This window comes from Pleurodeles waltl, chromosome 4_2 (assembly GCF_031143425.1).
Source record: "Pleurodeles waltl isolate 20211129_DDA chromosome 4_2, aPleWal1.hap1.20221129, whole genome shotgun sequence".
NCBI lineage: Eukaryota > Metazoa > Chordata > Amphibia > Caudata > Salamandridae > Pleurodeles > Pleurodeles waltl.
Window position 1 is genome coordinate 329,714,470 of NC_090443.1, and position 26,381 is coordinate 329,740,850.

General features: G+C 48.5%; 1 protein-coding gene across 3 annotated transcripts in view; it reads left to right on the forward strand.

The window, feature by feature from the left end:
* CSNK1E (casein kinase 1 epsilon) overlaps positions 1–26,381 on the forward strand; it is a 210,819-nt gene that overhangs the window by 105,160 nt on the left and 79,278 nt on the right. For all 3 annotated transcript variants that reach the window (XM_069231327.1, XM_069231329.1, XM_069231328.1), the window contains 2 exons: positions 23,100–23,248; positions 23,490–23,688. In XM_069231327.1, the coding sequence (XP_069087428.1) occupies positions 23,100–23,248; positions 23,490–23,688 (348 nt within the window). The remainder of the gene's footprint in view (positions 1–23,099; positions 23,249–23,489; positions 23,689–26,381) is intronic.

Below are 26,381 nucleotides of genomic sequence, written 5' to 3' on the forward strand. Positions count from 1 at the left end.
TTAGAACTGGTGCTGTGCACATAGCTTGTTTCAGGGTGTCAAAGGCCTGTTGGCATTCTACAGTCCAGTTTACTTTCTTGGGCATTTTCTTGGAGGTGAGTTCTGTGAGGGCTGTCACAATGGATCCATATCCCTTCACAAACCTCCTGTAGTACCCAGTCAAGCCAAGGAATGCCCTGACTTGAGTCTGGGTTTTTGGAGCTGCCCAGTCCAGAATAGTCTGGATCTTAGGCTGGAGTGGCTGAACTTGGCCTCCACCTACAAGGTGTCCCAAGTAAACCACAGTTCCCTGCCCTATCTGGCATTTGGATGCCTTGATAGAGGCCTGCTGATTGCAGAGCCTTCAAAACCTTCTTCAGGTGGACCAGGTGATCCTGCCAGGTGGAGCTGAAGACAGCAATATCATCAAGATAAGCTGCACTAAAGGATTCCAACCCAGCAAGGACTTGATTCACCAACCTTTGGAAGGTGGCAGGGGCATTCTTTAAACCAAAGGGCATAACAGTAAACTGATAATGCCCATCAGGTGTGGAGAATGCTGTTTTCTCTTTTGCTCCAGGTGCCATTTTGATTTGCCAGTACCCTGCTGTTAAGTCAAAGGTACTTAAGAATTTGGCAGCACCTAATTTGTCAATCAGCTCTAGGAATGGGATGGGCATCTGTCTTGGTGACAGAATTAAGACCTCTGTAGTCCACACAAAACCTCATCTCTTTCTTTCCTTCTTTGGTGTGAGGTTTGGGGACTAAGACCACTGGGCTAGCCCAGGGGCTGTCAGAGTACTCAATTACTCCCAATTCCAGCATCTTGTGGACTTCCACCTTGATGCTTTCCTTAACTTGATCAGACTGTCTGAAGATTTTGTTTTTGACGGGCATGCTGTCTCCTGTGTCCACATCATGGGTACACAGGTGTGTCTGACCAGGGGTTAGGGAAAAGAGCTCAGCAAACTGTTGTAGGACCTTCCTACAGTCAGCTTGCTGTTGGCCAGAGAGGGTGTCTGAATAGATCACTCCATCCACTGAGCCATCTTTAGGGTCTGATGAGAGGAGATCAGGGAGAGGCTCACTCTCAGCTTCCTGGTCCTCATCTGTTACCATCAACAGATTTACATCAGCCCTGTCATGGAAGAGTTTTAGGCGGTTTACATGGATCACCCTCTTGGGGCTCCTGCTTGTGCCTAGGTCCACCAGGTAGGTGACCTGACTCTTCTTTTCCAGGATTGGGTAAGGGCCACTCCATCTGTCCTGAAGTGCCCTGGGAGCCACAGGCTCCAAAACCCATACTTTCTGCCCTGGTTGAAATTCAACCAGTGCAGCCTTTTGGTCATACCAACACTTCTGGAGCTGTTGGCTGGCCTCAAGGTTTTTGCTTGCCTTTTCCATGTACTCTGCCATCCTTGAGCGAAGGCCAAGTACATAGTCCACTATGTCTTGTTTAGGCTCATGAAGAGGTCTCTCCCAGCCTTCTTTAACAAGAGCAAGTGGTCCCCTTACAGGGTGGCCAAACAGAAGTTCAAAGGGTGAGAACCCTACTCCCTTCTGAGGCACCTCTCTGTAAGCGAAAAGCAGACATGGCAAGAGGACATCCCATCTCCTTTTGAGTTTTTCTGGGAGCCCCATGATCATGCCTTTTAATGTCTTGTTGAATCTCTCAACAAGGCCATTAGTTTGTGGATGATAGGGTGTAGTGAACTTATAAGTCACTCCACACTCATTCCACATGTGTTTTAGGTATGCTGACATGAAGTTGGTACCTCTGTCAGACACCACCTCCTTAGGGAAGCCCACTCTGGTAAAGATACCAATGAGGGCCTTGGCTACTGCAGGGGCAGTAGTCGACCTAAGGGGAATATCATGGGCTAAGGTCACAATGAACTCTCTGAAACCCTGAGGCACTACCACTCTCCTAGTGGCACCAGGTTTGGGATCTCTTGCCTCAGTGTACAGGAGTCCATCTTCCCAATAGACCCTATGTGTTCCATTTTTCTTGCCTTTGGACTCTTCAGCAGCTTGCTGCCTAAGGCCTTCAAGAGAGGGACAGGTTTCTTGTCCCTTACACAGCTCTTCCCTTGAGGGTCCCCCTGGGCCTAAGAGCTCAACCTGATAAGGTTCCAGCTCCATAGGCTCAGTTCCCTCAGAGGGCAGAACTTCTTCCTGAGAAGAGAGGTTCTCTTTTTCTTGCTGTGTTGCAGCTGGTTTCCCAGCTGACTTTCCTTTTCTCTTGGTAGGCTGGGCCTTTCTTCCAGACTCCAGCTCTACTTTTTCACCCTGTGCCTTGCACTGTGCCCTTGTCTTGACACACACCAGTTCAGGGATACCCAGCATGGCTGCATGGGTTTTCAGTTCTACCTCAGCCCATGCTGAGGACTCCAGGTCATTTCCAAGCAAACAGTCTACTGGGGTATTTGAGGAGACCACCACCTGTTTCAGGCCATTGACCCCTCCCCACTCTAAAGTTACCATTGCCATGGGATGTACTTTAGTCTGATTGTCAGCGTTGGTGACTGGATAAGTTTGTCCAGCCAGGTATTGGCCAGGGGAAAACAGTTTCTCTGTCACCATGGTGACACTGGCACCTGTATCCCTCAGGCCCTCTACACTTGTCCCATTAATTAAGAGCTGCTGCCTGTATTTTTGCATGTTAGGGGGCCAGGCAGCCAGTGTGGCTAAATCCACCCCACCCTCAGAGACTAATGTAGCTTCAGTGTGACACCTGATTTGCTCTGGGCACACTGTTGATCCCACTTGGAGACTGGCCATTCCAGTTTTAGCTGGAGTGGAGTTAGAAGTGGTATCTTTCTTGGGACAGGCCTTGTCTCCAGTTTGGTGTCCAGACTGACTAGCTACGACACCAGGCCTTTTTGGGATCAAAGTTTTTACCCTTGTACCCAGAATTGTTTTGTGAAGATGCTCTGGGCCCACCCTCCTGTGCAGGTTTTTGGGGGTCTGTAGACGACTTTACTATTTTTGTTTTTGGCTGTCTCACCACCCTTCCCCTGGGGAGGTTTTGTGACCCCTTTCTTTTGGTCACCCCCTGTGGAAGTTTTGGACACCCTAGTCTTGACCCAATGGTCCGCCTTCTTTCCCAATTCTTGGGGAGAAATTGGTCCTAGGTCTACCAGATGCTGATGCAGTTTGTCATTGAAACAATTACTTAACAGGTGTTCTTTCACAAATAAATTGTACAGCCCATCATAATTACTTACACCACTGCCTTGAATCCAACCATCTAGTGTTTTTACTGAGTAGTCTACAAAGTCAACCCAGGTCTGGCTCGAGGATTTTTGAGCCCCCCTGAATCTAATCCTATACGCCTCAGTGGAGAATCCAAAGCCCTCAATCAGGGTACCCTTCATGAGGTCATAAGATTCTGCATCTTTTCCAGAGAGTGTGAGGAGTCTATCCCTACACTTTCCTGTGAACATTTCCCAAAGGAGAGCACCCCAGTGAGATTTGTTCACTTTTCTGGTTACACAAGCCCTCTCAAAAGCTGTGAACCATTTGGTGATGTCATCACCATCTTCATATTTAGTTACAATCCCTTTAGGGATTTTCAACATGTCAGGAGAATCTCTGACCCTATTTATGTTGCTGCCACCATTGATGGGTCCTAGGCCCATCTCTTGTCTTTCCCTTTCTATGGCTAGGATCTGTCTTTCCCAAGCCAATCTTTTGGCCATCCTGGCTAACTGGATGTCCTCTTCACTGGAGTTATCCTCCGTGATTTCAGAGTTGTTGGTCCCTCCTGTGAGGGAACCTGCATCTCTGACTATTATTTGTGGAGTCAGGGCTTGAGAGGCCCTGTCTTCCCTAGATAGGACTGGTAGGGGGGAATCACCCTCCAAGTCACTATCATCATCCTCTGTGTTGCCATCCTCAGAGGGGTTGGCCTTTTCAAACTCTGCCAACAGCTCCTGGAGCTGTAGTTTGGAAGGTCTGGGCCCATTACTATTTTATTTATTTTACAGAGTGACCTTAGCTCCCTCATTTTAAGATGGAGGTATGGTGTGGTGTCGAGTTCCACCACATTCATCTCTGTACTAGACATTATGCTTCTAAAAGTTGGAATACTTTTTAAGAATCTAAAAACTAGTTCTAGAATCTAATTCAAACTTTTACCAAACTTTTAAACTCTAAAAGAAATGCTAACAGGGACTAACACAAGGCCCTAGCAGGACTTTTAAGAATTTAGAAAAATTTCAAATTGCAAAAAATGAATTTCTAATGACAATTTTTGGAATTTGTCGTGTGATCAGGTATTGGCTGAGTAGTCCAGCAAATGCAAAGTCTTGTACCCCACCGCTGATCCACCAATGTAGGAAGTTGGCTCTGTATGCACTATTTCAAAGTAAGGAATAGTATGCACAGAGTCCAAGGGTTCCCCTTAGAGGTAAGATAGTGGCAAAAAGAGAGAATACTAATGCTCTATTTTGTGGTAGTGTGGTCGAGCAGTAGGCTTATCAAAGGAGTAGTGTTAAGCATTTGTTGTACATACACACAGGCAATAAATGAGGAACACACACTCAGAGACAAATCCAAGCCAATAGGTTTTGTTATAGAAAAATATCTTTTCTTAGTTTATTTTAAGAACCACAGGTTCAAATTCTACATGTAATATCTAATTTGAAAGGTATTGCAGGTAAGTACTTTAGGAACTTTGAATCATTACATTAGCATGTATACTTTTCACATAAAACACAATATGCTGTTTTAAAAGTGGACACAGTGCAATTTTCACAGTTCCTGGGGAGGTAAGTTTTTGTTAGTTTTTGTCAGGTAAGTAAATCACTTACAAGTCTCAGGTTTGGGTCCAAGGTAGCCCACCGTTGGGGGTTCAGGGGAACCCCAAAGTTACCACACCAGCAGCTCAGGGCCGGTCAGGTGCAGAGGTCAAAGAGGTGCCCAAAACGCATAGGCTTCAATGGAGAGAAGGGGGTGCCCCGGTTCCGGTCTGCCAGCAGGTAAGTACCCGCGTCTTCGGAGGGCAGACCAGGGGGTTTTTTGTAGGGCACCGGGGGGGACACAAGTTCACACAAAAAGTACACCCTCAGCGGCACTGGGGCGGCCGGGTGCAGTGTAGAAACAAGCGTCGGGTTTTCAATGGTTTCTTATGAGAGATCAAGGGATCTCTTCAGCGTTGCAGGCAGGCAAGGTGGGGGAGCTCCTCGGGGTAGCCACCACCTGGGCAAGGGAGAGGGCCTCCTGGGGGTCACTCCTGCACAGGAGTTCCGTTTCTTTAGGGGCTGCGGGTGCAGGGTCTTTTCCAGCCGTCGGGAAATGGAGTTCAGGCAGTCGCGGTCAGGGGGAGCCTCGGGATTCCCTCTGCAGGCGTCGCTGTGGGGGCTCAGGGGGGACAACTTTGGTTACTCACGGACTCGGAGTCGCCGGAGGGTCCTCCCTGAGGTGTTGGTTCTCCACCAGTCGAGTCGGGGTCGCCGGGTGCAGTGTTGCAAGTCTCACGCTTCTTGCGGGGAGTTGCAGGGATCTTTAAATCTGGTCCTTGAAACAAAGTCGCAGTTCTTTTGGAGCAGTGCCGCTGTCCTCGGGAGTTTCTTGCTCTCTTGGAAGCAGGACAGTCCTCTGAGGATTCAGAGGTCGCTGGTCCTGGAGAAAGCGTCACTGGAGCAGGGTTCTTTAGAAGGCAGGAGACAGGCCGGTAGGACTGGGGCCAAAGCAGTTGGTGTCTTCTTTCTTCTTCTGCAGGGGTTTTCAGCTCAGCAGTCTTCTTCTTCGGTAAGTTGCAGGAATCTAAATTCTTAGGTTCAGGGGAGCCCTTAAATACTAAATTTAAGGGCGTGTTTAGGTCTGGGGGGTTAGTAGCCAATGGCTACTAGCCCTGAGGGTGGGTACACCCTCTTTGTGCCTCCTTCCAAGGGGAGGGGGTCACATCCCTAATCCTATTGGGGAATCCTCCATCTGCAAGATGGAGGATTTCTAAAAGTTAGTCACTTCAGCTCAGGACACCTTAGGGGCTGTCCTGACTGGCCAGTGACTCCTCCTTGTTATTCTCATTATTTTCTCCGGCCTTGCCGCCAAAAGTGGGGGCCGTGGCCGGAGGGGGCGGGCAACTCCACTAGCTGGAGTGTCCTGCGGTGCTGGCTCAAAGGGGTGAGCCTTTGAGGCTCACCGCCAGGTGTGACAGCTCCTGCCTGGGGGAGGTGTTAGCATCTCCACCCAGTGCAGGCTTTGTTACTGGCCTCAGAGTGACAAAGGCACTCTCCCCATGGGGCCAGCAACATGTCTCGGTTGTGGCAGGCTGCTGGAACTAGTCAGCCTACACAGATAGTCGGTTAAGGTTTCAGGGGGCACCTCTAAGGTGCCCTCTGGGGTGTATTTCACAATAAAATGTACACTGGCATCAGTGTGCATTTATTGTGCTGAGAAGTTTGATACCAAACTTCCCAGTTTTCAGTGTAGCCATTATGGTGCTGTGGAGTTCGTGTGAAACAGACTCCCAGACCATATACTCTTATGGCTACCCTGCACTTACAATGTCTAAGGTATTGCTTAGACACTGTAGGGGCACAGTGCTCATGCACTGGTGCCCTCACCTATGGTATAGTGCACCCTGCCTTAGGGCTGTAAGGCCTGCTAGAGGGGTGACTTATCTATACCTGCATAGGCAGTGAGGGGCTGGCATGGCACCCTGAGGGGAGTGCCATGTCGACTTACTCGTTTTGTTCTCACCAGCACACGCAAACTGGCAAGCAGGGTGTCTGTGCTGAGTGAGGGGTCTCCAGGGTGGCATGAGATATGCTGCAGCCCTTGGAGACCTTCCTTGGCATCAGGGCCCTTGGTACCAGGGGTACCATTTATAAGGGACTTATCTGGATGCCAGGGTGTGCCAATTGTGGATACAAAAGTACAGGTTTAGGGAAAGAACACTGGTGCTGGGGCCTGGTTAGCAGGCCTTAGCACACTTTCAATTCAAAACATAGCATCAGCAAAGGCAAAAAGTCGGGGGGTAACCATGCCAAGGAGGCATTTCCTTACAATAGCCATTGTCCTAAACGCAAGATTACATATGCGACCCTTACAACAGTGCCTAGCAAAGCAATGGACACAGGCACAGGGTCAACTTCAAGATCTAGTGTTGATAGACCGCCTAACACACTTCGCTTCAATGGTGGAACCCTATAAATTTAAACAAAGGGCGGCCATTCCCAGACCCAGTGCCTCAAGCTATTATCACGACAGGTGCTTCCATGGTTGGGTGGGGAGCACACCTCAACAATCCCAGAATACAGGGTCAATGGGACAATCAACAAAAACAACTTCACATAAATCATTTGGAACTGCTAGCGGTATTTCTAGCATTAAAAGCGTTTCAACCACTAATTGCCCACAAACACATTCTTGTCAAGACAGACAACATGACAACAATGTACTATCTCAACAAACAAGGGGGGACACACTCGTCACAACTGTGTCTCTTAGCACAAAAGATTTGGCATTGGGCAATTCACAACCACATTCGCCTAATAGCACAATACATACCAGGCATTCAGAATCAGTTAGCCGACAATCTCAGTCGAGATCACCAGCAAACTCACGAATGGGAAATACATCCCCAGATCCTACATGATCACTTCCACTGCTGGGGAACACCAAACATAGACCTATTCGCAACAAAAGAAAACGCAAAATGCTAAAACTTCGCGTCCAGGTACCCCCACACCCTCAGTCCAAGGGCATGCTCATGGATCAGCTGGTCAGGGATATTTGCTTAGGCTTTCCCCCTCTCCCACTCATTCCGTATCTGGTAAACAAACTAAGTCAAAACAAACTCAAACTAATACTTATAGCACCAACCTGGGCTCGCCAACCGTGGTACACAACACTGCTAGATTTATCAGTAGTACCTCACATCAAATTACCGAACAGGCCAGATCTATTAACACAACACAAACAACAGTTCAGACACCCGAATCCAGCATCGCTCAATCTAGCAATCTGGCTCCCGAGATCTTAGAATTTGGACATTTAGACCTTACACAAGAATGTATGGAGGTCATTAAATAAGCTAGAAAACCCACTACAAGACATTGCTACGCAAACAAATGGAAAAGATTTGTTTACTACTGCCACACTAATCAAATTCAACCACTGCATGCTTCCACAAAAGACATTGTAGGCTACTTATTACACTTACAAAAGTCTAAGCTAGCATTCTCTTCAATTAAAATACATCTCACTGCAATATCTGCCTATCTGCAGATTACACATTCAACATCGCTTTTTAGAATCCCAGTCATCAAAGCATTTATGGAGGGACTAAAAAGAATCATACCCCCAAGAACATCACCAGTACCTTCGTGGAACCTTAATGTTGTATTAATTCGACTCATGGGACCACCATTCGAACCCATGCACTCTTGTGAGATGCAATACTTAGCTATTAGAAAGGCTACCTTCCAAGTTATCACATCACTTAGAAGAGTAAGTGAGATACAAGCATTTACTATACAAGAACCCTTTATACAAATACATAAAGTGGTTCTCCGTACAAATCTGGCTGGCTGGCAGAGACCAGTCAGTCCTGCACTGAACAATTGGGTAAAATACAGGGGGTATCTCTAAGATGCCCTCTGTGTGCATTTTTTAATAAATCCAACACTGGCATTAGTGTGGGTTTATTATTCTGAGAAGTTTGGTGCCAAACTTCCCAGTATTCAGTGTAGCCATTATGGAGCTGTGGAGTTCGTTTTTGACAGACTCCCAGCCCATATACTCTTATGGCTACCCTGCACTTACAATGTCTAAGGTTTTGCTTAGACACTGTAGGGGCATAGTGCTCATGCACATATGCCCTCACCTGTGGTATAGTGCACCCTGCCTTAGGGCTGTAAGGCCTGCTAGAGGGGTGACTTACCTATGCCACAGGCAGTGTGAGGTTGGCATGACACCCTGAGGGGAGTGCCATGTCGACTTAGTCATTTTCTCCCCACCAGCACACACAAGCTGGCAAGCAGTGTGTCTGTGCTGAGTGAGGGGTCCCTAGGGTGGCGTAAGTCATGCTGCAGCCCTTAGAGACCTTCCCTGGCATCAGGGCCCTTGGTACCAGGGGTACCAGTTACAAGGGACTTACCTGGGTGCCAGGGTTGTGCCAATTGTGGAGACAATGGTACATTTTAGGTGAAAGAACACTGGTGCTGGGGCCTGGTTAGCAGGGTCCCAGCACACTTCTCAGTCAAGTCAGCATCAGTATCAGGCAAAAAGTGGGGGGTAACTGCAACAGGGAGCCATTTCTTTACACAAGCCCCCCCCAGCCCACAGGCCAGGAGACTCAGCCAATGCTGGGAGAGTCTTCCTATTCTGTCAGGCGAGGAAGAGTAGAGGAAATAGGCTGGTTTGTTGCAGGGCCTACTCTGCCTTACATCCTCCTGTTCGGGTCATTCCCTCTGGGGAACTGACCCACTTCCACAGTGATAGGACCTAGTCTGAATTGCCTCTTGTCTGTGTTTTTAATGTCTCCACCCATTCTCTCTATTTTGGGGTTAGAGGTATCCACCTCTGCTAATCTTATCTTAGCCAGGGTCACCCCTAGCTTACCCAAAGAGGTTACCCAGAGCTGGAGTAACCCCACCATGACCAACAGGGTCAGGGGGCCTAACTTGCTATTTGGCATGGGGTCTGACCACCATGCCAAGGATAGTGCAGCCATAAAGGCTAACGCCCAGCAGAGGCCACTGACAGCTGTCAGTGCCCAGAACTACACCTTTAGCTCTTCACCTACAAGGGAAGGGGCTAAGTTACAGGCTTCTTTGGGTTCAGGGTGCCTGTCTGCTGTATTAGAGTGGGGGGTTACCACATTTTGTAGTAAACAGCCTTCTTCCACTCTTTCTTCTGTTAGCTGGGGTGCCACCCACTCAGGCTTAACAGTTGCTTGACTAGCCAGGACTTCTTGAGGGTCAGGTTGGACTTTATCAGTGCCACTGGTGGAGTTCTCCCCTACTGGAGCAGAATCTCCTTGGCTTGCTGGAACCGTGGCTAAAGGTTGTCCACCTTTCCTACTTTGTTTTCTTTTCTTTTTCTTCTGGGGCCTACTTGCAGTTACTGCAGGGGTAGCACCTTCAGAATCCTTGGGAGAGGACTGGCACTGGACCAGTTCCTCTCTTGGGCTCTGACTAACCTCTGGGTAGTCATTTCCAAGGAGACAATCAAGGAGGAGGTCTGTACTGACTACCACCCTTCTCCAGCTAAAAGTCCCACCCACTTCTATGGGCACAAAAGCCACAGGCCTATCAGTGACCCTGTCTGGGCTAACTCTTACTCTGGCCATCTCACCTGGGATGTACTGGTTTGAGAACACCAGCCTGTCATGCACAATAGTGTGACTGGCACAAGTGTCTCTCAGGGCAGTGGCTGGTATTCCATTCACCAGTAGGTGGTGGAAGTGTCTACTTCCCTCTGGAATCTCCAACTCACCTGTTGGGCCCTTTTTCCAGTTGAAGGCTATGAAGACGTCCTCATCTAAGGAGTCATCCCCAATGGCTACACTGGTCACCCCTGGGATTTTGCTAGGGTGTTTGTTTTTGGGACAAGAAGTGTCCTTGGTGTGGTGCCCTGTCTGTCTACAGTTTTGGGACCATGCCATAGTGGCATCCCAGTTTTTACCCTGGTACCCACCCTTGTTTTGGGTTGTGTCTTGGGCCCCACCCACCTGGTCTGGCTTTTGGGGGCCTACAGAGGACTCTTTTTCATTCTTTCTAGTGTCACCCACTTTCTCCTGGGGAGGCTTTGTAACCCCTTTCTTTTGGTCACCCCCAGTGGAAGTTTTGGTTACCCTAGTCTTGACCCAGTGGTCTGCCTTCTTTCCCAATTCTTGGGGAGAAATTGGACCTAGGTCTACCAGATACTGATGCAACTTTTCATTGAAGCAGTTACTTAAAATGTGTTCTTTCATAAACCAAATTATAAAGCCCAACATAGTCATGCACTTCATTTCCAGTTACCCAACCATCCAGTGTTTTTACTGAGTAGTCAACAAAATCAACCCAGGTCTGGCTCGAGGATTTTTGAGCCCCCCTGAACCTAATTCTATACTCCTCAGTGGAGAATCCAAAGCCCTCAATCAGGGTACCCTTCATGAGGTCATAGGATTCTGCATCTTTTCCAGAGAGTGTGAGGAGTCTATCCCTACACTTTCCAGTGAACATTTCCCAAAGGAGAGCCCCCCAGTGAGATCTGCTTACTTTTCTGGTTACACAAGCCCTCTCAAAAGCTGTGAACCATTTGGTGATGTCATCACCATCTTCATATTTAGTTACAATCCCTTTAGGGATTTTCAACATGTCAGGAGAATCTCTGACCCTATTTATGTTGCTGCCACCATTGATGGGTCCTAGGCCCATCTCTGGTCTTTCCCTTTCTATGGCTAGGATCGGTCTTTCCAAAGCCAATCTTTTGGCCATCCTGGCTAACTGGATGTCCTCTTCACTGGAGTTATCCTCAGTGATTTCAGAGAGGTTGGTCCCTCTTGTGAGGGAGCCAGCATCTCTGACTATTATGCTTGGAGTCAGGGCTTGAGAGGCCCTGTCCTCCCTAGATAGGACTGGTAGGGGGGAATCACCCTCCAAGTCACTATCATCATCCTCTGAGTTGCCATCCTCAGAGGGGTTGGCCTTTTCAAACTCTGCCAACAGCTCCTGGAGCTGTAGTTTGGAAGGTCTGGGGCCCATTACTATTTTCTTTATTTTACAGAGTGACCTTAGCTCCCTCATCTTAAGATGGAGGTAAGGTGTGGTGTCGAGTTCCACCACATTCACATCTGTACTGGACATTATGCTTCTAAAAGTTGGAATACTTTTTAAGAATCTAAAACTAGTTCTAGAATCTAATTCAAACTTTTACCAAACTTTTAAACTCTAAAAGCAATGCTAACAGGGACTAACACAAGGCCCTAGCAGGACTTTAAAGAATTTAGAAAAATTTCAAATTGCAAAAAATGAATTTCTAATGACAATTTTTGGAATTTGTTGTGTGATCAGGTATTGGCTGTGTAGTCCAGCAAATGCAAAGACTTGTACCCCACCGCTGATCCACCAATGTAGGAAGTTGGCTCTGTATGTGCTATTTCAAAGTAAGGAATAGCATGCACAGAGTCCAAGGGTTCCCCTTAGAGGTAAGATAGTGGCAAAAAGAGATAATACTAATGCTCTATTTTGTGGTAGTGTGGTCGAGCAGTAGGCTTATCAAAGGAGTAGTGTTAAGCATTTGTTGTACATACACACAGGCAATAAACGAGGAACACACACTCAGAGACAAATCCAGCCAATAGGTTTTGTTATAGAAAAATATATCTTTTCTCAGTTTATTTTAAGAACCACAGGTTCAAATTCTACATGTAATATCTCATTTGAAAGGTACTGCAGTTAAGTACTTTAGGAACTTTGAATAATTACAGTAGCATATATACTTTTCACATAAAACACAAATAGCTGTTTTAAAAGTGGACACAGTGCAATTTTCACAGTTCCTGGGGGAGGTAAAGTATTGTTATTTCTGATGGATACAACTACCTGTGGATTCCTCACCTCATGAATACTCCCATGGCGCCAGCCTTCGACGGAAATCTTCTTACTAGTCTCTGCACGTCGACGAGGACGTCACTGTCTCGCACGCGACGCCGTCTGACGTCATACAGGCAATAAGAGGTCCTCGACGACGTGCGGACGTCAGTTCCCTTTTTTCCGTGCATTCGAAACGGTTATCTTCGAGGGAGCAACTGTTACTCTTGCGGTTACAGTGTATATCTTGCTGCGTACTCTTTCTCTGTGGAAATAATGTCGCAGAGAAAGTCTGGATTTAAGCCTTGTCGTGAGTGTGGAGGCAAGATGTCGGTGACGGATCCTCATTCCGATTGCCTTTGGTGTTTGAGCTCCGACCACGACGTCTCGACTTGTGATTCGTGTCAGCACATGAATCCGAAGGCCATTAAAGAACGCGAGGCGAAGCTGTTTATGGCCAAGTCAAAGGAGAAGCATCACAAGAAAAAGTCTTCTCCAAGACATCGGCGTCATCGAGACTCCCGGCGCCGTAGAGAATCTCGGCGTCATTCAAGGGAGGCTCGTTCCAGGTCTCCGGATCGGCGCCGGAGGACATGGGAGGTCAGCCCCACGGTGACGCCGCATCCTTCGACGCCGTTGCTCTCTCCGACGTCTCCAACTTCGCCTGGACAGGCGTCGGTGATTGAGGTATTGGAGCCTCAGGTGTTTTCTCCGGCGCAGACGCCGAGGCCGGCGTCGGGGTCGCCTCCGAGTCAGGCACCCCAGTATCCGGCTTTTCCCACCCCTGGAGCCGATAGTTCCGCATTCTTGAATGCGATGTATGCCATCTTCCAACAGATGGCTCCAGGGGGTGCTCCGGCTGGGCCTTTGGCCTTTTCTTTGGGTGATCCTGCGCCTCTTCGGCCGGCACCCTTTATGCCCTTTCTCCCGTTTGGGAACGTGGGCTCGGCGCCAGTGTCGGCGCCGGTGGCCGCTCCGATGGCTTCGGAGGGATTGGCCCCAGGGATTTCCATCCCGTCGACGTCGAGATTTCGGCCTGTGACTCCGGTGGGTCCATCCGTTTCATCTGCTCTTCAGTCGGCGCCGAAGTTACCTGTGGCGCCGGATGCGGCGTCGGTGGCTTCGGAAGATCGGCGCCGATCTCCGACTTCGGCGGAGGTGTTGTCGACTCCGCGGATTGAGCAACGACTGCATTCAAGGAGGCGTGCTCTCCGGGTACTAGAGAAGCAGGAGTACCAACGAGCCCTAGAGGAAGGAGAGCTAGAGGACTCGGGTGATGGGCTGCGTGGACTGGAGTCGGCCAGTGGGCTGGACACTTCCCCTGAGTGGGACCTTTCGTCCCCGGGGGAATATACCGAGGAAGCTGCTTCCTTTCATACAGTGGTACGGAAGGCAGCTAGTTTTTTGGACCTGCCTTTGCCGGTGGTGGAGGCGAAACAAAACCTTTTGACAGAGGTGTTGCATCCGGCCTCAGCCGCGGCGGAGCCTCTATTACCTTTTAATGACGCTCTGCTGGATCCGGTTTTAGAGGTGTGGAAGAAGCCGGCATCTTCCCCAGCAGTTCACAGAGCCGTGGCCAGGAGGTATCGGACGGCTCCAACTGATCCTGGTTTCCTATCTAGGCACCCTACGCCGGAGAGCTTGGTTGTGCAGGCCTCCTGTTCGTCCAAATCAGCGCCTGGTTCTTTCCCGACGGTGCCTGGGGACAGAGACTCAAAAAAGCTAGAGGCGCAGTCGAAGAAGATTTTTTCGTCCTGCAGTCTGGCGTTAAAAGCCACTAATGCGACCTGTATCCTGGGGAGGTATATTCATGCTCTGATGGATGACATCTCCTCTTCGTTTACAGAGCTTCCCCAGGGTCTTTTGGATCTTGTCTCTGATACCCAGGCTGCTGCGACCCAAATTATCCAGACGGGACTGGATACCACCGACTCGGTAGCCAGAGCAATGGGCACAACTGTGGTGGAAAGGAGACAGGCCTGGCTACGTAACTCGGGCTTTTCGGCAGATGTACAGTCCACATTGTTGGATCTCCCGTTTGATGGGGACAAACTGTTTGGGGCTAAGGCTGATTCGGCCTTGGAACGTTTTAAGGAGAGCAGGGCCACGGCTAAGTCGTTGGGACTCCAAGCTCCTTCTTCCACGGCCTCTTCCAGATTCTTCAGGAGGTTTCGTGGATTTGGGCGTGGCTCTTCCTCCTCTTCCTTTCGGGGAAGATATCAGCAACCTGCCTCTTCCCATCCCTATAGATCTTTTAGGGGGAGGGGTAGGGTCCGCACCAGGGGAGCCTCTCAGCAGCACTCTGCCTCTTCCTCATCCTCTGGCGGGGTGCAGCAGGGGAAGCAGCCTTAGGCTTCCACCATTTCCCACTCACTCCTCTCCTGTAGGGGGAAGATTACAGCATTTTCTCACCAAATGGGAGACTGTTACGTCGGACACTTGGGTTCTCAGTGTTGTGGGAAAAGGCTACACCCTTCCCTTTCGGGAGTTTCCGCCCCTCATCCCGCCCCGCCCTTCGTATTGTTCACAAGAACACCTCCTGTTGCTAGAACAGGAGGTAGAAGTCCTCCTTTTAAAGGGCGCGGTGGAGTTGGTCCCGGAGCAGGAAAGGGGTCAAGGAGTTTACTCAAGGTATTTCCTGATTCCCAAGAAGGATGGTCGTTTGAGACCAATTCTGGACCTGAGGATCTTGAATTGGTTCCTCAAGCAGGAAAAGTTCAAGATGCTGACCCTAGCACAGGTGCTTTTGGCGTTGAACATGGAAGACTGGATGGTGTCTGTCGACTTGCAGGATGCTTACTTTCATATCCCGATACTCAAGTCACACAGGAAGTATCTCCGGTTTGTGGTGGGATCGCAACACTACCAGTTTGCGGTCCTTCCGTTTGGTCTTACTTCAGCACCTCGAGTCTTCACGAAGGTGATGTCGGTGGTTGCGGCAGAGCTCAGAAGGAAGGGGATAGCAGTATTCCCTTACTTGGACGATTGGTTGATCAAAGCCAAGTCCCCGGAGCTTGTGTTGCGTCATCTGCAGTCAACAACCCAGTTGTTGTTCGACCTGGGCTTTTCGGTGAACGAGCCCAAATCTCACCTGGAGCCCTCTCAGCGCCTCCTGTTCATAGGGGCAGTACTGGATACGACATTGGGTCGGGCCTTTCCTCCGCCTCAGCGGATTCAAGATATTCAGGATTTGGTTCCAATGTTTCGAAATGGAGCGGTAGTTCCAGTCCTCAAGGTCCTTCGTCTGCTCGGTCTTTTTGCCTCCTGCATTCTGTTGGTCACGCATGCTCGCTGGCACATGAGGGCTCTTCAGTGGTGCCTCCGAAGGCAGTGGTCTCAACACAGAGGGGATCTAGAGGGTACTGTCAAGATCTCCAGAGATGCTGCTGTGGATTTGAAGTGGTGGATTGCAAGCAACAATCTTTCACAAGGAAAACCGTTCCAGCAGTCGCCACCAGTGGCCACAGTCATAACGGATGCTTCCACTCTAGGGTGGGGAGCTCATCTGGGGGATCTGGAGATCAAAGGTCTTTGGTCTCCAGAGGAACAGATTTTTCACATCAATCTGTTAGAGTTACGGGCTGTACGTCTGGCTCTCAAGGCCTTCCTCCCTTCCCTTCGTGGTCAGTCGGTACAGGTCCTAACGGACAATACTACCACGATGTGGTACATAAACAAGCAGGGAGGAGTGGGGTCGTACCTTCTCTGCAGAGAAGCTCTTCGACTATGGTCCTGGGCAAAGGACCATCGGATTTGCTTGATAGCAAACCATCTGGCCGGAGTCTTGAACGTGCGTGCGGACAGTCTCAGTCGCCACTTCTCGGCAGACCACGAGTGGCGTCTCCATCCAGATCAAGTCCGTTTAATCTTCCAGAAGTGGGGGTTTCCTCGGGTAGATCTGTTTGCCACTCGAGAGAACGCGCATTGTCCGTTGTTCTGCAGCCTTCAGTATCCGATGCAGGAAGCGTTGGGGGACGCGTTTCAAATGACCTGGTGCGGCCAGTTGCTTTACGCGTTTCCTCCCATACCCTTGATTCCTCGAGTATTGAGGAAGATTCACCAAGACCGGGCTCTAGTAATCGTAATAGCTCCGGATTGGCCAAGGAGGGTGTGGTACTCCGACCTTCTCCAACTCTCAACGTGCCCGCCGCTCCGTCTCCCTTTCAGGGCAGACCTCCTCTCGCAGTCGCAGGGGCAGGTTCTACACCCCAACCTCCAGAGTCTGCACCTACATGCCTGGAGATTGAACGGGGCAACCTGAGTTCCTTCTCTCTCCCGCCTGAGGTAGTGGATGTTATATTAGCGGCCAGGCGACACTCCACTAAATCTATCTACGCTAATAGGTGGTCTAAATTTGTTGCGTGGTGTGGAGAGAGGCAGATTGATCCTTTACAAGCTCATCTATCGGACGTTTTGTCTTTTGCTCTATCTCTGGCGCAGAAAGGTTGTGCAGTGGCTACCATTAAAGGTTATTTATCGGCCTTGTCAGCCTTCATATGTCTTCCAGACCAACCATCTTTATTTAAATCCCCTATTGTTATCAGATTCTTGAAAGGTCTTCTAAATCAATATCCTCCAAAGCCATTCGTTATGCCGCAATGGGATTTGTCCTTAGTCCTGACTTTCCTTATGGGGTCCCCTTTTGAACCTATGCATTCTTGCCCCTTGAGGTATTTGTTTTTAAAAACAGTCTTCCTGATAGCTATAACATCAGCAAGGAGAGTGAGTGAGTTGCAGGCCTTATCAGTAAAACCCCCTTATACAACTTTTTATGGGGATAAGGTGGTGTTGAGGACCAAGGCTGCTTTCCTCCCGAAGGTTGTTTCACCCTTCCATTTGGCTCAGGCAATTACTTTGTCCACGTTCTATCCTCCGCCTCATCCTTCCAAAGAGGAAGAAAGACTGCACCGTCTGGATCCAAAGAGAGCGTTGAGCTTCTTTATCGATAGAACAAAGGATTTCAGGCTGGAGGATCAGCTGTTTATTGGATACGTGGGCAAGAGGAGAGGAAAGGCAGTCCACAAGAGAACACTATCCAGGTGGGTTGTTCTTTGCATTAAAATATGTTACTCTTTGGCAAAGAAGGATCCTCCTGAGGGCATTAGAGCTCATTCCACCAGAGCTAAGTCGGCCACTTCGGCCTTAGCCAGAGGTGTTCCTGTGGTCGACATCTGCAAGGCCGCAACTTGGTCGTCCCTTCACACTTTTGCAAAACATTACTGTTTAGATTCTGAGGTTAGAAGAGACGGCCATTTTGCACGGTCAGTGCTGCAGGATTTCTTGGTTTGACCATTTAGGCACCCACCGCCGGGCGTGGTACTGCTTTGGGACTCTATTCATGAGGTGAGGAATCCACAGGTAGTTGTATCCATCAGAAGAACGAGTTACTTACCTTCGGTAACGACTTTTCTGGTGGATACATTAGCTACCTGTGGATTCCTCACGGTCCCACCCGCCTCCCCGTTGCCTTTATGGTCTTGCCAAGTAATCCTTGAGTGCGCTCCTCTTGATCTTTGAGGGTGCAATAGATGTATATATATAATATATTTATATATATATAGGTATAGGTGTATATATCTTTATGTATATACTTGGTGTGTGTATATATTTTAAAAGAAAGAGTTTTATATATATATATATATATATGTACATAAAAAAAAAAAAAAAAAAAAAAAAAAGATTTACAGTTATTCATACAATGTGGTGTATTTTTACAATATAATGGATGTTGCTTTGTTCTTTCATTGCATTGCCTGGTTGTTCTCATGCACGTAAAAAATGATTGGTACTGACGTCCGCACGTCGTCGAGGACCTCTTATTGCCTGTATGACGTCAGACGGCGTCGCGTGCGAGACAGTGACGTCCTCGTCGACGTGCAGAGACTAGTAAGAAGATTTCCGTCGAAGGCTGGCGCCATGGGAGTATTCATGAGGTGAGGAATCCACAGGTAGCTAATGTATCCACCAGAAAAGTCGTTACCGAAGGTAAGTAACTCGTTCTTTTAGCAGGTAAGTAAATCACTTACAGGTCACAGTTTTGGGTCCAAGGTAGCCCACCGTTGGGGGTTCAGGGCAACCCCAAAGTTACCACACCAGCAGCTCAGGGCCGGTCAGGTGCAGAGGTCAAAGATGTGCCCAAAACACATAGGCTTCAATGGAGAGAAGGGGGTGCCCCGGTTCCAGTCTGCCAGCAGGTAAGTACCCGCGTCTTCGGAGGGCAGACCAGGGGGGTTTTGTAGGGCACCGGGGGGGACACAAGTCAGCACGAAAAGTACACCCTCAGCAGCGCGGGTGCAGTGTGTAAACAAGCGTCTGGTTCTCTGTAGGTGTCAATGGGAGACCAAGGGGTCTCTTCAGCGGTGCAGGCAGGCAAGGGGGGGCTCCTCGGGGTAGCCACCACCTGGGCAAGGGAGAGGGCCTCCTGGGGGTCACTCCTGCACAGAAGTTCCGTTCCTTCAGGAGCTGGGGGCTGCGGGTGCAGGGTCTTTTCCAGCCGTTGGGACTTTAGGTTCAGGCAGTCGCGGTCAGGGGGAGCCTCGGGATTCCCTCTGCAGGCGTCGCTGTGGGGGATCAGGGGGGACGACTTTGGTTACTCACGGTCTCGGAGTCGCCGGAGGGTCCTCCCTGAGGTGTTGGTTCTCCACCAGTCGAGTCGGGGTCGCCGGGTGCAGTGTTGCAAGTCTCACGCTTCTTGCGGGGATTTGCAGGGGTCTTTAAATCTGCTCCTCTGTAACAAAGTTGCAGTTCTTTTGGAGCAGTGCCGCTGTCCTCGGGAGTTTCTGGTCTTTCTTGAAGCAGGGCAGTCCTCTGAGGATTCAGAGGTCGCTGGTCCTTTTGGAAAGCGTCGCTGGAGCAGGTTTCTTTGGAAGGCAGGAGACAGGCCGGTAAGACTGGGGCCAAAGCAGTTGGTGTCTTCTGTTCTTCTGCAGGGGTTTTTCAGTTCAGCAGTCTTCTTCTTCGGTAAGTTGCAGGAATCTAAAATCTTAGGTTCAGGGAAGCCCTTAAATGCTAAATTTAAGGGCGTGTTTAGGTCTGGGGGGTTAGTAGCCAATGGCTACTAGCCCTGAGGGTGGGTACACCCTCTTTGTGCCCCCTCCCAAGGGGAGGGGGTCACATCCCTAATCCTATTGGGGGAATCCTCCATCTGCAAGATGGAGGATTTCTAAAAGTTAGTCACTTCAGCTCAGGACACCTTAGGGGCTGTCCTGACTGGCCAGTGACTCCTCCTTGTTGTTTTCTTTGTTTCCTCCAGCCTTGCCGCCAAAAGTGGGGGTCGTGGCCGGAGGGGGCGGGCAACTCCACTAAGCTGGAGTGTCCTGCGGTGCTGTGACAAAGGGGTGAGCCTTTGAGGCTCACCGCCAGGTGTTACAGCTCCTGCCTGGGGGAGGTGTTAGCATCTCCACCCAGTGCAGGCTTTGTTACTGGCCTCAGAGTGACAAAGGCACTCTCCCCATGGGGCCAGCAACATGTCTCTAGTGTGGCAGGCTGCTGGAACCAGTCAGCCTACACAGATAGTCGGTTAAGTTTCAGGGGGCACCTCTAAGGTGCCCTCTGTGGTGTATTTTACAATAAAATGTACACTGGCATCAGTGTGCATTTATTGTGCTGAGAAGTTTGATACCAAACTTCCCAGTTTTCAGTGTAGCCATTATGGTGCTGTGGAGTTCGTGTGAAACAGACTCCCAGACCATATACTCTTATGGCTACCCTGCACTTACAATGTCTAAGGTATTGCTTAGACACTGTAGGGGCACAGTGCTCATGCACTGGTGCCCTCACCTATGGTATAGTGCACCCTGCCTTAGGGCTGTAAGGCCTACTAGAGGGGTGACTCATCTATACCTGCATAGGCAGTGAGAGGCTGGCATGGCACCCTGAGGGGAGTGCCATGTCGACTTATTCGTTTTGTTCTCACCAGCACACACAAGCTGGCAAGCAGTGTGTCTGTGCTGAGTGAGGGGTCTCCAGGGTGGCATAAGACATGCTGCAGCCCTTAGAGACCTTCCCTGGCATCAGGGCCCTTGGTACCAGAGGTACCAGTTACAAGGGACTTATCTGGATGCCAGGGTGTGCCAATTGTGGAATCAAAAGTACAGGTTAGGGAAAGAACACTGGTGCTGGGGCCTGGTTAGCAGGCCTCAGCACACTTCCAATTCAAAACATAGCATCAGCAAAGGCAAAAAGTCAGGGGGTAACCATGCCAAGGAGGCATTTCCTTACAAACCTTTTTTCAAGTGCACAAACGTAAGGTTGTACTACGAACAAATCCAAAATTTCTACCAAAAGCAGTATCTCCTTTTAACATCAAACAGTAGAATTGCCAGTCTTCTTTCCACAGCCAGATTCTGTGGCAGAAAGAGCTCTTCATACCCTAAATCTCAAAAGAGCTCTTATGTACTACATAGACAGAACTAAAGATTTTAGAAAAACAAAGCAACTTTTTGTTGCTTTCCAACAAACACATACAGGCAATCCTATATCAAAACAAGGCTTAGCAAGATGAATTGTTAGATGTATGCAAACATGTTATATCAAAGCAAAGAGACAGCTTTTGATCCCTCCTAAAACGCATTCTACTAGAAAGAACAATGGCTTTTTTAGGTAACATACCAATGGTTGACAAATGTAAAGCAGCTACATGGTCAACCCCTCATATATTTACAAAACACTACTGTGTTGATGTCTTGTCACAGCAACAAGCCACTGTAGGCCAGGCTGTCTTAAAAACATTATTCCAAACAGCTTCAACTCCTACAGGCTAGCCACTGCTTTTTGGGAGGACTAACTGCTTTGTAGTCTATTCATAGCATGTGTATCTGCAGCTACACATGCCATCGAACGGAAAATGTCACTTACCTAGTGTACATCTGTTCGTGGCATGTAGTGCTGCAGAGTCACATGCACCCTCCCTCCTCCCCGGAAGCCTGTAGTATTTAAGTTTTGCCTTTGTACATAGGTATATACATTTAATTTTGCATGGACATCTCTTTATATTTTCATAATCTCACTCCTTTCTTCACCCTCTGCGGGATAACAATGGAGTTGATGCCCATGCGCAATAGAACCGAGAGGAGGAGCCACTCGATCCCGTGACTCCGAAAAGACTTCTTTGAAGAAAAACAACTTGTAACACTCCGAGCCCAACACTAGATGTCGGAATGGATATGCATAGCATGTGAATCTGCAGCTCTACATGCCACAAACAGATATACTCCATATGGTAAAACGGCAGCTCTATCAGACGCTGCGGTGGCAAGTACATATGCCGTCGTTACTCGCTTCCCGGACTCTACGGTTAGGTACAGGCAGTGTCTACTTAGACTTTTCGTTTGTCTGTATGTCCCTTACTTGGGGGCATGCCTTTTGGACTTTGAAGTCGCTACGCGTAAGGAACACCTGGTCTTGATTTGGAAGGAACACGGTTCCAGTACTTTGGATCCTTTTATTTTTGAGTTAATTTCATCGTGTGGATGTCTAACTGAACACCATCAGCCACTCTTCTCTAAAAAGTGTATCTAGAGCCTTGAAAAAGTCCGAGAGGACGAAACACGTGTTGGCTGTTTTGTTGCTCATCTATGCCTGTTCATTCTGAGGAGTCAGATTGTTATTGTAACCTGCTATATACTTTCTCATATGTGGATTCAAACATCTTTGAACTATGATTCAACTACCGATCACTGAGGATTAAACGTTTCCACACTAAGTCACCCGACTTTGGACTCTTTTGTTTGGAGTGCCCTGGTTGCTCTTTTCTTAGATTCTGTAACCTACAGCGCATGACATAGGTGTTTGTTGACATCCACCTTTGTGTGTGTGTGCACTTCGAAACCCTCGGTGGTTGGGTTTCTTTGCACCAGGCTGGCACCCACCACAGGACTTTTTGATGACATACTACTTTGTCTTGTTCTTGGTTTCAGATGTGCGTCGCTAAGCATCAACCACCTTCCTTCAAAATATATAGTAAAGCTTGGCACTTTACAACACCAAGCCTCCCTTTGTTGGGCTGTGCAGCCCTCTTTTCCTCCCATTTAATTTTAGCCCCTCTTGCTGCCGGGTCTCTTTTGCTTCACATTCTGGATGTGTCTCTCTCCATCCCCCCCCCCCCCCTCCTTTTGCCACGGTCTTTGAAAGAAAAGCATATTGTTCCCCAAATCACACTAAGTGCAAGCTGAGCCACATCTTCCACTCTTAACCGTAAGGCTTCAGTAACTTTCCAGGGATCATTCGTTCACAAACCCTCCTGATTCTGAAAGTGTAATATACCAGTGTGCCTTTTGACACCTGAGGGCTGCTGTAGTGAAAAGTAGCAGTGAATAAGAAGCCGGCATACTTTTTCCAGTTTCACAGAAAACGATTTTTGTGGTGCTATTAATGGTATAAAGGTGGTGCCCTTAGTGCACTGTTATCTGTTGATCATCTGTATTGTGAACTCTGCCAAACAGCCACTCATGTAGAGATTAGTAGAGATTAGTAGAGGTTTGTTTCCTTCTATTAAATACAATCATATTATTAGTAATCTTGATTTTGACACAGTTTTGTGTGTGCTTTCTGGGTCCTCACCATCTTTGTTTACTCACTTTCCTCCAAAAGCTGAGTTCTCCACTTACCTGAACTTCTGCCGCTCTCTGCGGTTCGATGACAAGCCAGATTACTCGTATTTACGCCAGCTCTTCAGGAACCTATTTCACCGGCAGGGCTTCTCATACGACTACGTCTTTGATTGGAACATGCTCAAGTTTGTGAGTATGGCCCCGTCTATTGCTTTTGGGTTTTTGCATGAGTGGGTGTTCTTAAACCTGTTAGCACTGTGCTGAGTTATACAGAGGTAAGGGCCTCAAAGCCATAAGGTTAAGAAGGGCTTACAGAGTTGCAGCTCACAGTAAAGATATTCCTGAGTGGAGTGTCTGGGGTGGACTTGAACTCGTTTTCTTGGGGCGTTTTGAAACTGTTTTTGAGGTCTAGCTTTTTTCTTCTTCTCAGGGAGCAGCGCGGAATCCTGACGAGCTGGACAGAGAGAGACGCGAACATGACCGAGAGGAACGCTTGGGCCAGGTGCGAGGTACAGCTACCCGAGCCATACCACCAGGTCCACCTGCTGGTGCCGCCGCCGCTGCCAATCGCCTCCGGAATGGCCCTGAGCCAATGGTCTCCACTCCCGCTTCCAGAATCCAGCAGAGCGGTGAGTAGAAGCAGGTGCCTTGACCTGCAATGAGAAGCGCATATTGGATTAAGATTAATGAGAAGGTGAGGCCTTATTAGTGTAGTTTAACTTTGCGGGATCTCTGCTTGAAAATGTATCTGTAGTTAAGATCTGCGATGAGCACGCTTGAAAAGATATAGGGAAACTAGCGACCACCATGATCTTTAAGTAGTTGTTTGAAAGTAAAAACAGTCTCACAGGACTAGATTATGTATGTTGGTCTTGGCCATTTACCCTTCTGAACGGTTTTTGTTGGCTTTTAGGACTGCTAAGCAGTGCTAAAGTGATTGTGCCCTCTCCTTTGAACATGGTAGAATTGGCTTACACCGAATTGGCCTGTTTTATTTAGTTTTCAGTCTTTAAAGTGGTCCTGCATGTACACTGGGCCTGTAAAAAGTTATGGTTGTGGCTTGAGTAGGGTTTCACCCCCCTCAATCAGTAATCCAATTTCTTACACTTTGCCTTTACAATTTAATAAGAAAAATGTCAGCCACACGCTGGAATTTTTAGTTTCTTTTTGTCCTGCAGCACATATTGTACCACCCACAAGCCCTGTAAAACATGTCCCAGGCTTGCCATTGCAGCTTGTGTGCAATTTTAAACTGCCAATTCGACCGGGCAAAATAAACCTTTCGCCAGGCCAAACTCTTCCTTTGAAAGACCTATAAGTCACCCCTAAGGTAGGCCCTGAACAGCCCAGAGGGCAGGGTACAGTGTATCTAAAAAGCTGAACATGTACATTTATGTTTTTCATGTCTTGGTAGTGAACACCTCTTACATTTGTTTTGTTTTTCACTACTGCAACTTCTACCTCTCCCATAGGATAACATTGGGTTACTCAGTTACATTTAATAAGTGATAACTTTCCATTGAGAGCAAGTTTAGAGATAGTTTGTTGTCTAAAGAATTGTAATTAAAAGACCTCTTGAATGGTAGTCATTTTTTTTTTTTCCACTATTCTCGAATTGCCATATTGTAGAAAGTTGGCATTTTCTTGTCCCAACCGTTTGGTGTCTGCCTGTATCCTGGGTCACATGACCTGGTGTAGTTGGCAGTCGGTCTTTGTATATTGCTTTTGGACAGTGAGACAAAGGGAAAATGGGTGTTGGCAGGATGGGCCACTCTTAAGTTAGCAAGGGGGGAAGCTGTCACCTACCACACTTGAACATCGCAAAGGCCCTGCCTGAATATGCTCACAAATGGATTTGACACTAGTCTGTAACCCTAGACAATCTGGTGCCAGGACAGGGTGGCAGGAAGTTTCAAGTACCTCAAAGGAGTGGGATTGTGGGGGTGGGATGGCTAATGGGTGGGAATCCCCTTGAAGTGTCTCCTACAGATTGGGCACCGGGTATAAACTGCTGTGCTGCTCCACTGCAAGGAGGATTGCCACTTTGCTGCCCTGCTGTGCTGCCCTCTTGCCTGAGTGAGAAGAACTTGACTTGCATCTTAAACCCAGAACTACACGGGTTGACCCCAAGGGCTAGTTGGCTGGCCTCTGTGTCAGAAGCCTCGGGAACAGAACAGGCTTCCTCCATCTTCAACCCAGCACCTGGACTCTGTCAGCTGTGTGTCCTACTCTCGACTTGGTGCCACCCCAGTCCTGGACCTATCGAAGGGGGCCTGAAGATGCTTTGCCAGCCCGGCTGTGGTACCGGCAGAACTGACACATCTGAGCTGCAGCATGGTGCATCGCCTTTCAAAACTCAGCATTGGGACTGCTGATTGACTTGTCCCCAATGCCGCATTTCACATCACTGCCTGCGGCCCTCCGGGAACCGGCGCTGCGGCGCAACGCATCCTCAGTGCACGCCTTCACATTGCAAGACCCTCATTGACACCATCCTCAACGAGATGCAGTACTCCACCTCAAAGCTTCTTTGGAAGCAGTTGGTGCGCGACATATCTCTACTCATGCTATCTCATCGCAAGCCCCTAGTTGATGCCATCCTCGACAACGACACAGGACATTGCTTAGGAGTTTCCTGGAATTGCTGCTGCACAACGCATCCTTGACACAGTACAGTGCATTGCTCTGATTTAAGGTACTTTTGTTCAGCGGGTTAAGTTGTGTCACTGTAGCCGGCCCACGCTCCATTACGGTCGGCCTGAACTCTTGACTTTGTCAAGATCCAGCGCGACCAGATCAATACAGTTCACGCTTTGTGCTTTTTTGCACCATTTTCACTTAAATCTGTGAAGTTCCATATCTCTGGGTTACTCTGATTGGATTTTTGTCATTTTGGTCTTAAATTGTTTATTAAATTTTACTTTTTCCTAAATTGGTGTGGGATTTTTCTTGATTCATTTTAGTGCTTCTTAAATACTTTACACATTGCCTTTAAGTTAAGCCTGACTACTTTTGTTCTAATCTACCTGAGGGTTAAATACCTGTTCATTTAGGGCTTGCTTGTGGCTTCTCCCTGACAAAGTGTTATGGTTGCGGCTTGAGTAGGGTTTCACACCCCTCAATCAGTAATCCAATTTCTTACACTTTGCCTTAACAATTGAATAAGAAAAATGTCCGCCACATGCTGGAATTTTTTTGTTTCTTTTTGAGTGATGGGGTAATCTAGTCTATGAAGAATTGGTTTAACAATTGGCTCCTTGTCACCCCTTTTACAAATCTGGTCTGATCGTCCAGTTGCTTCAGTTGAAGATTGCAAGTCTCA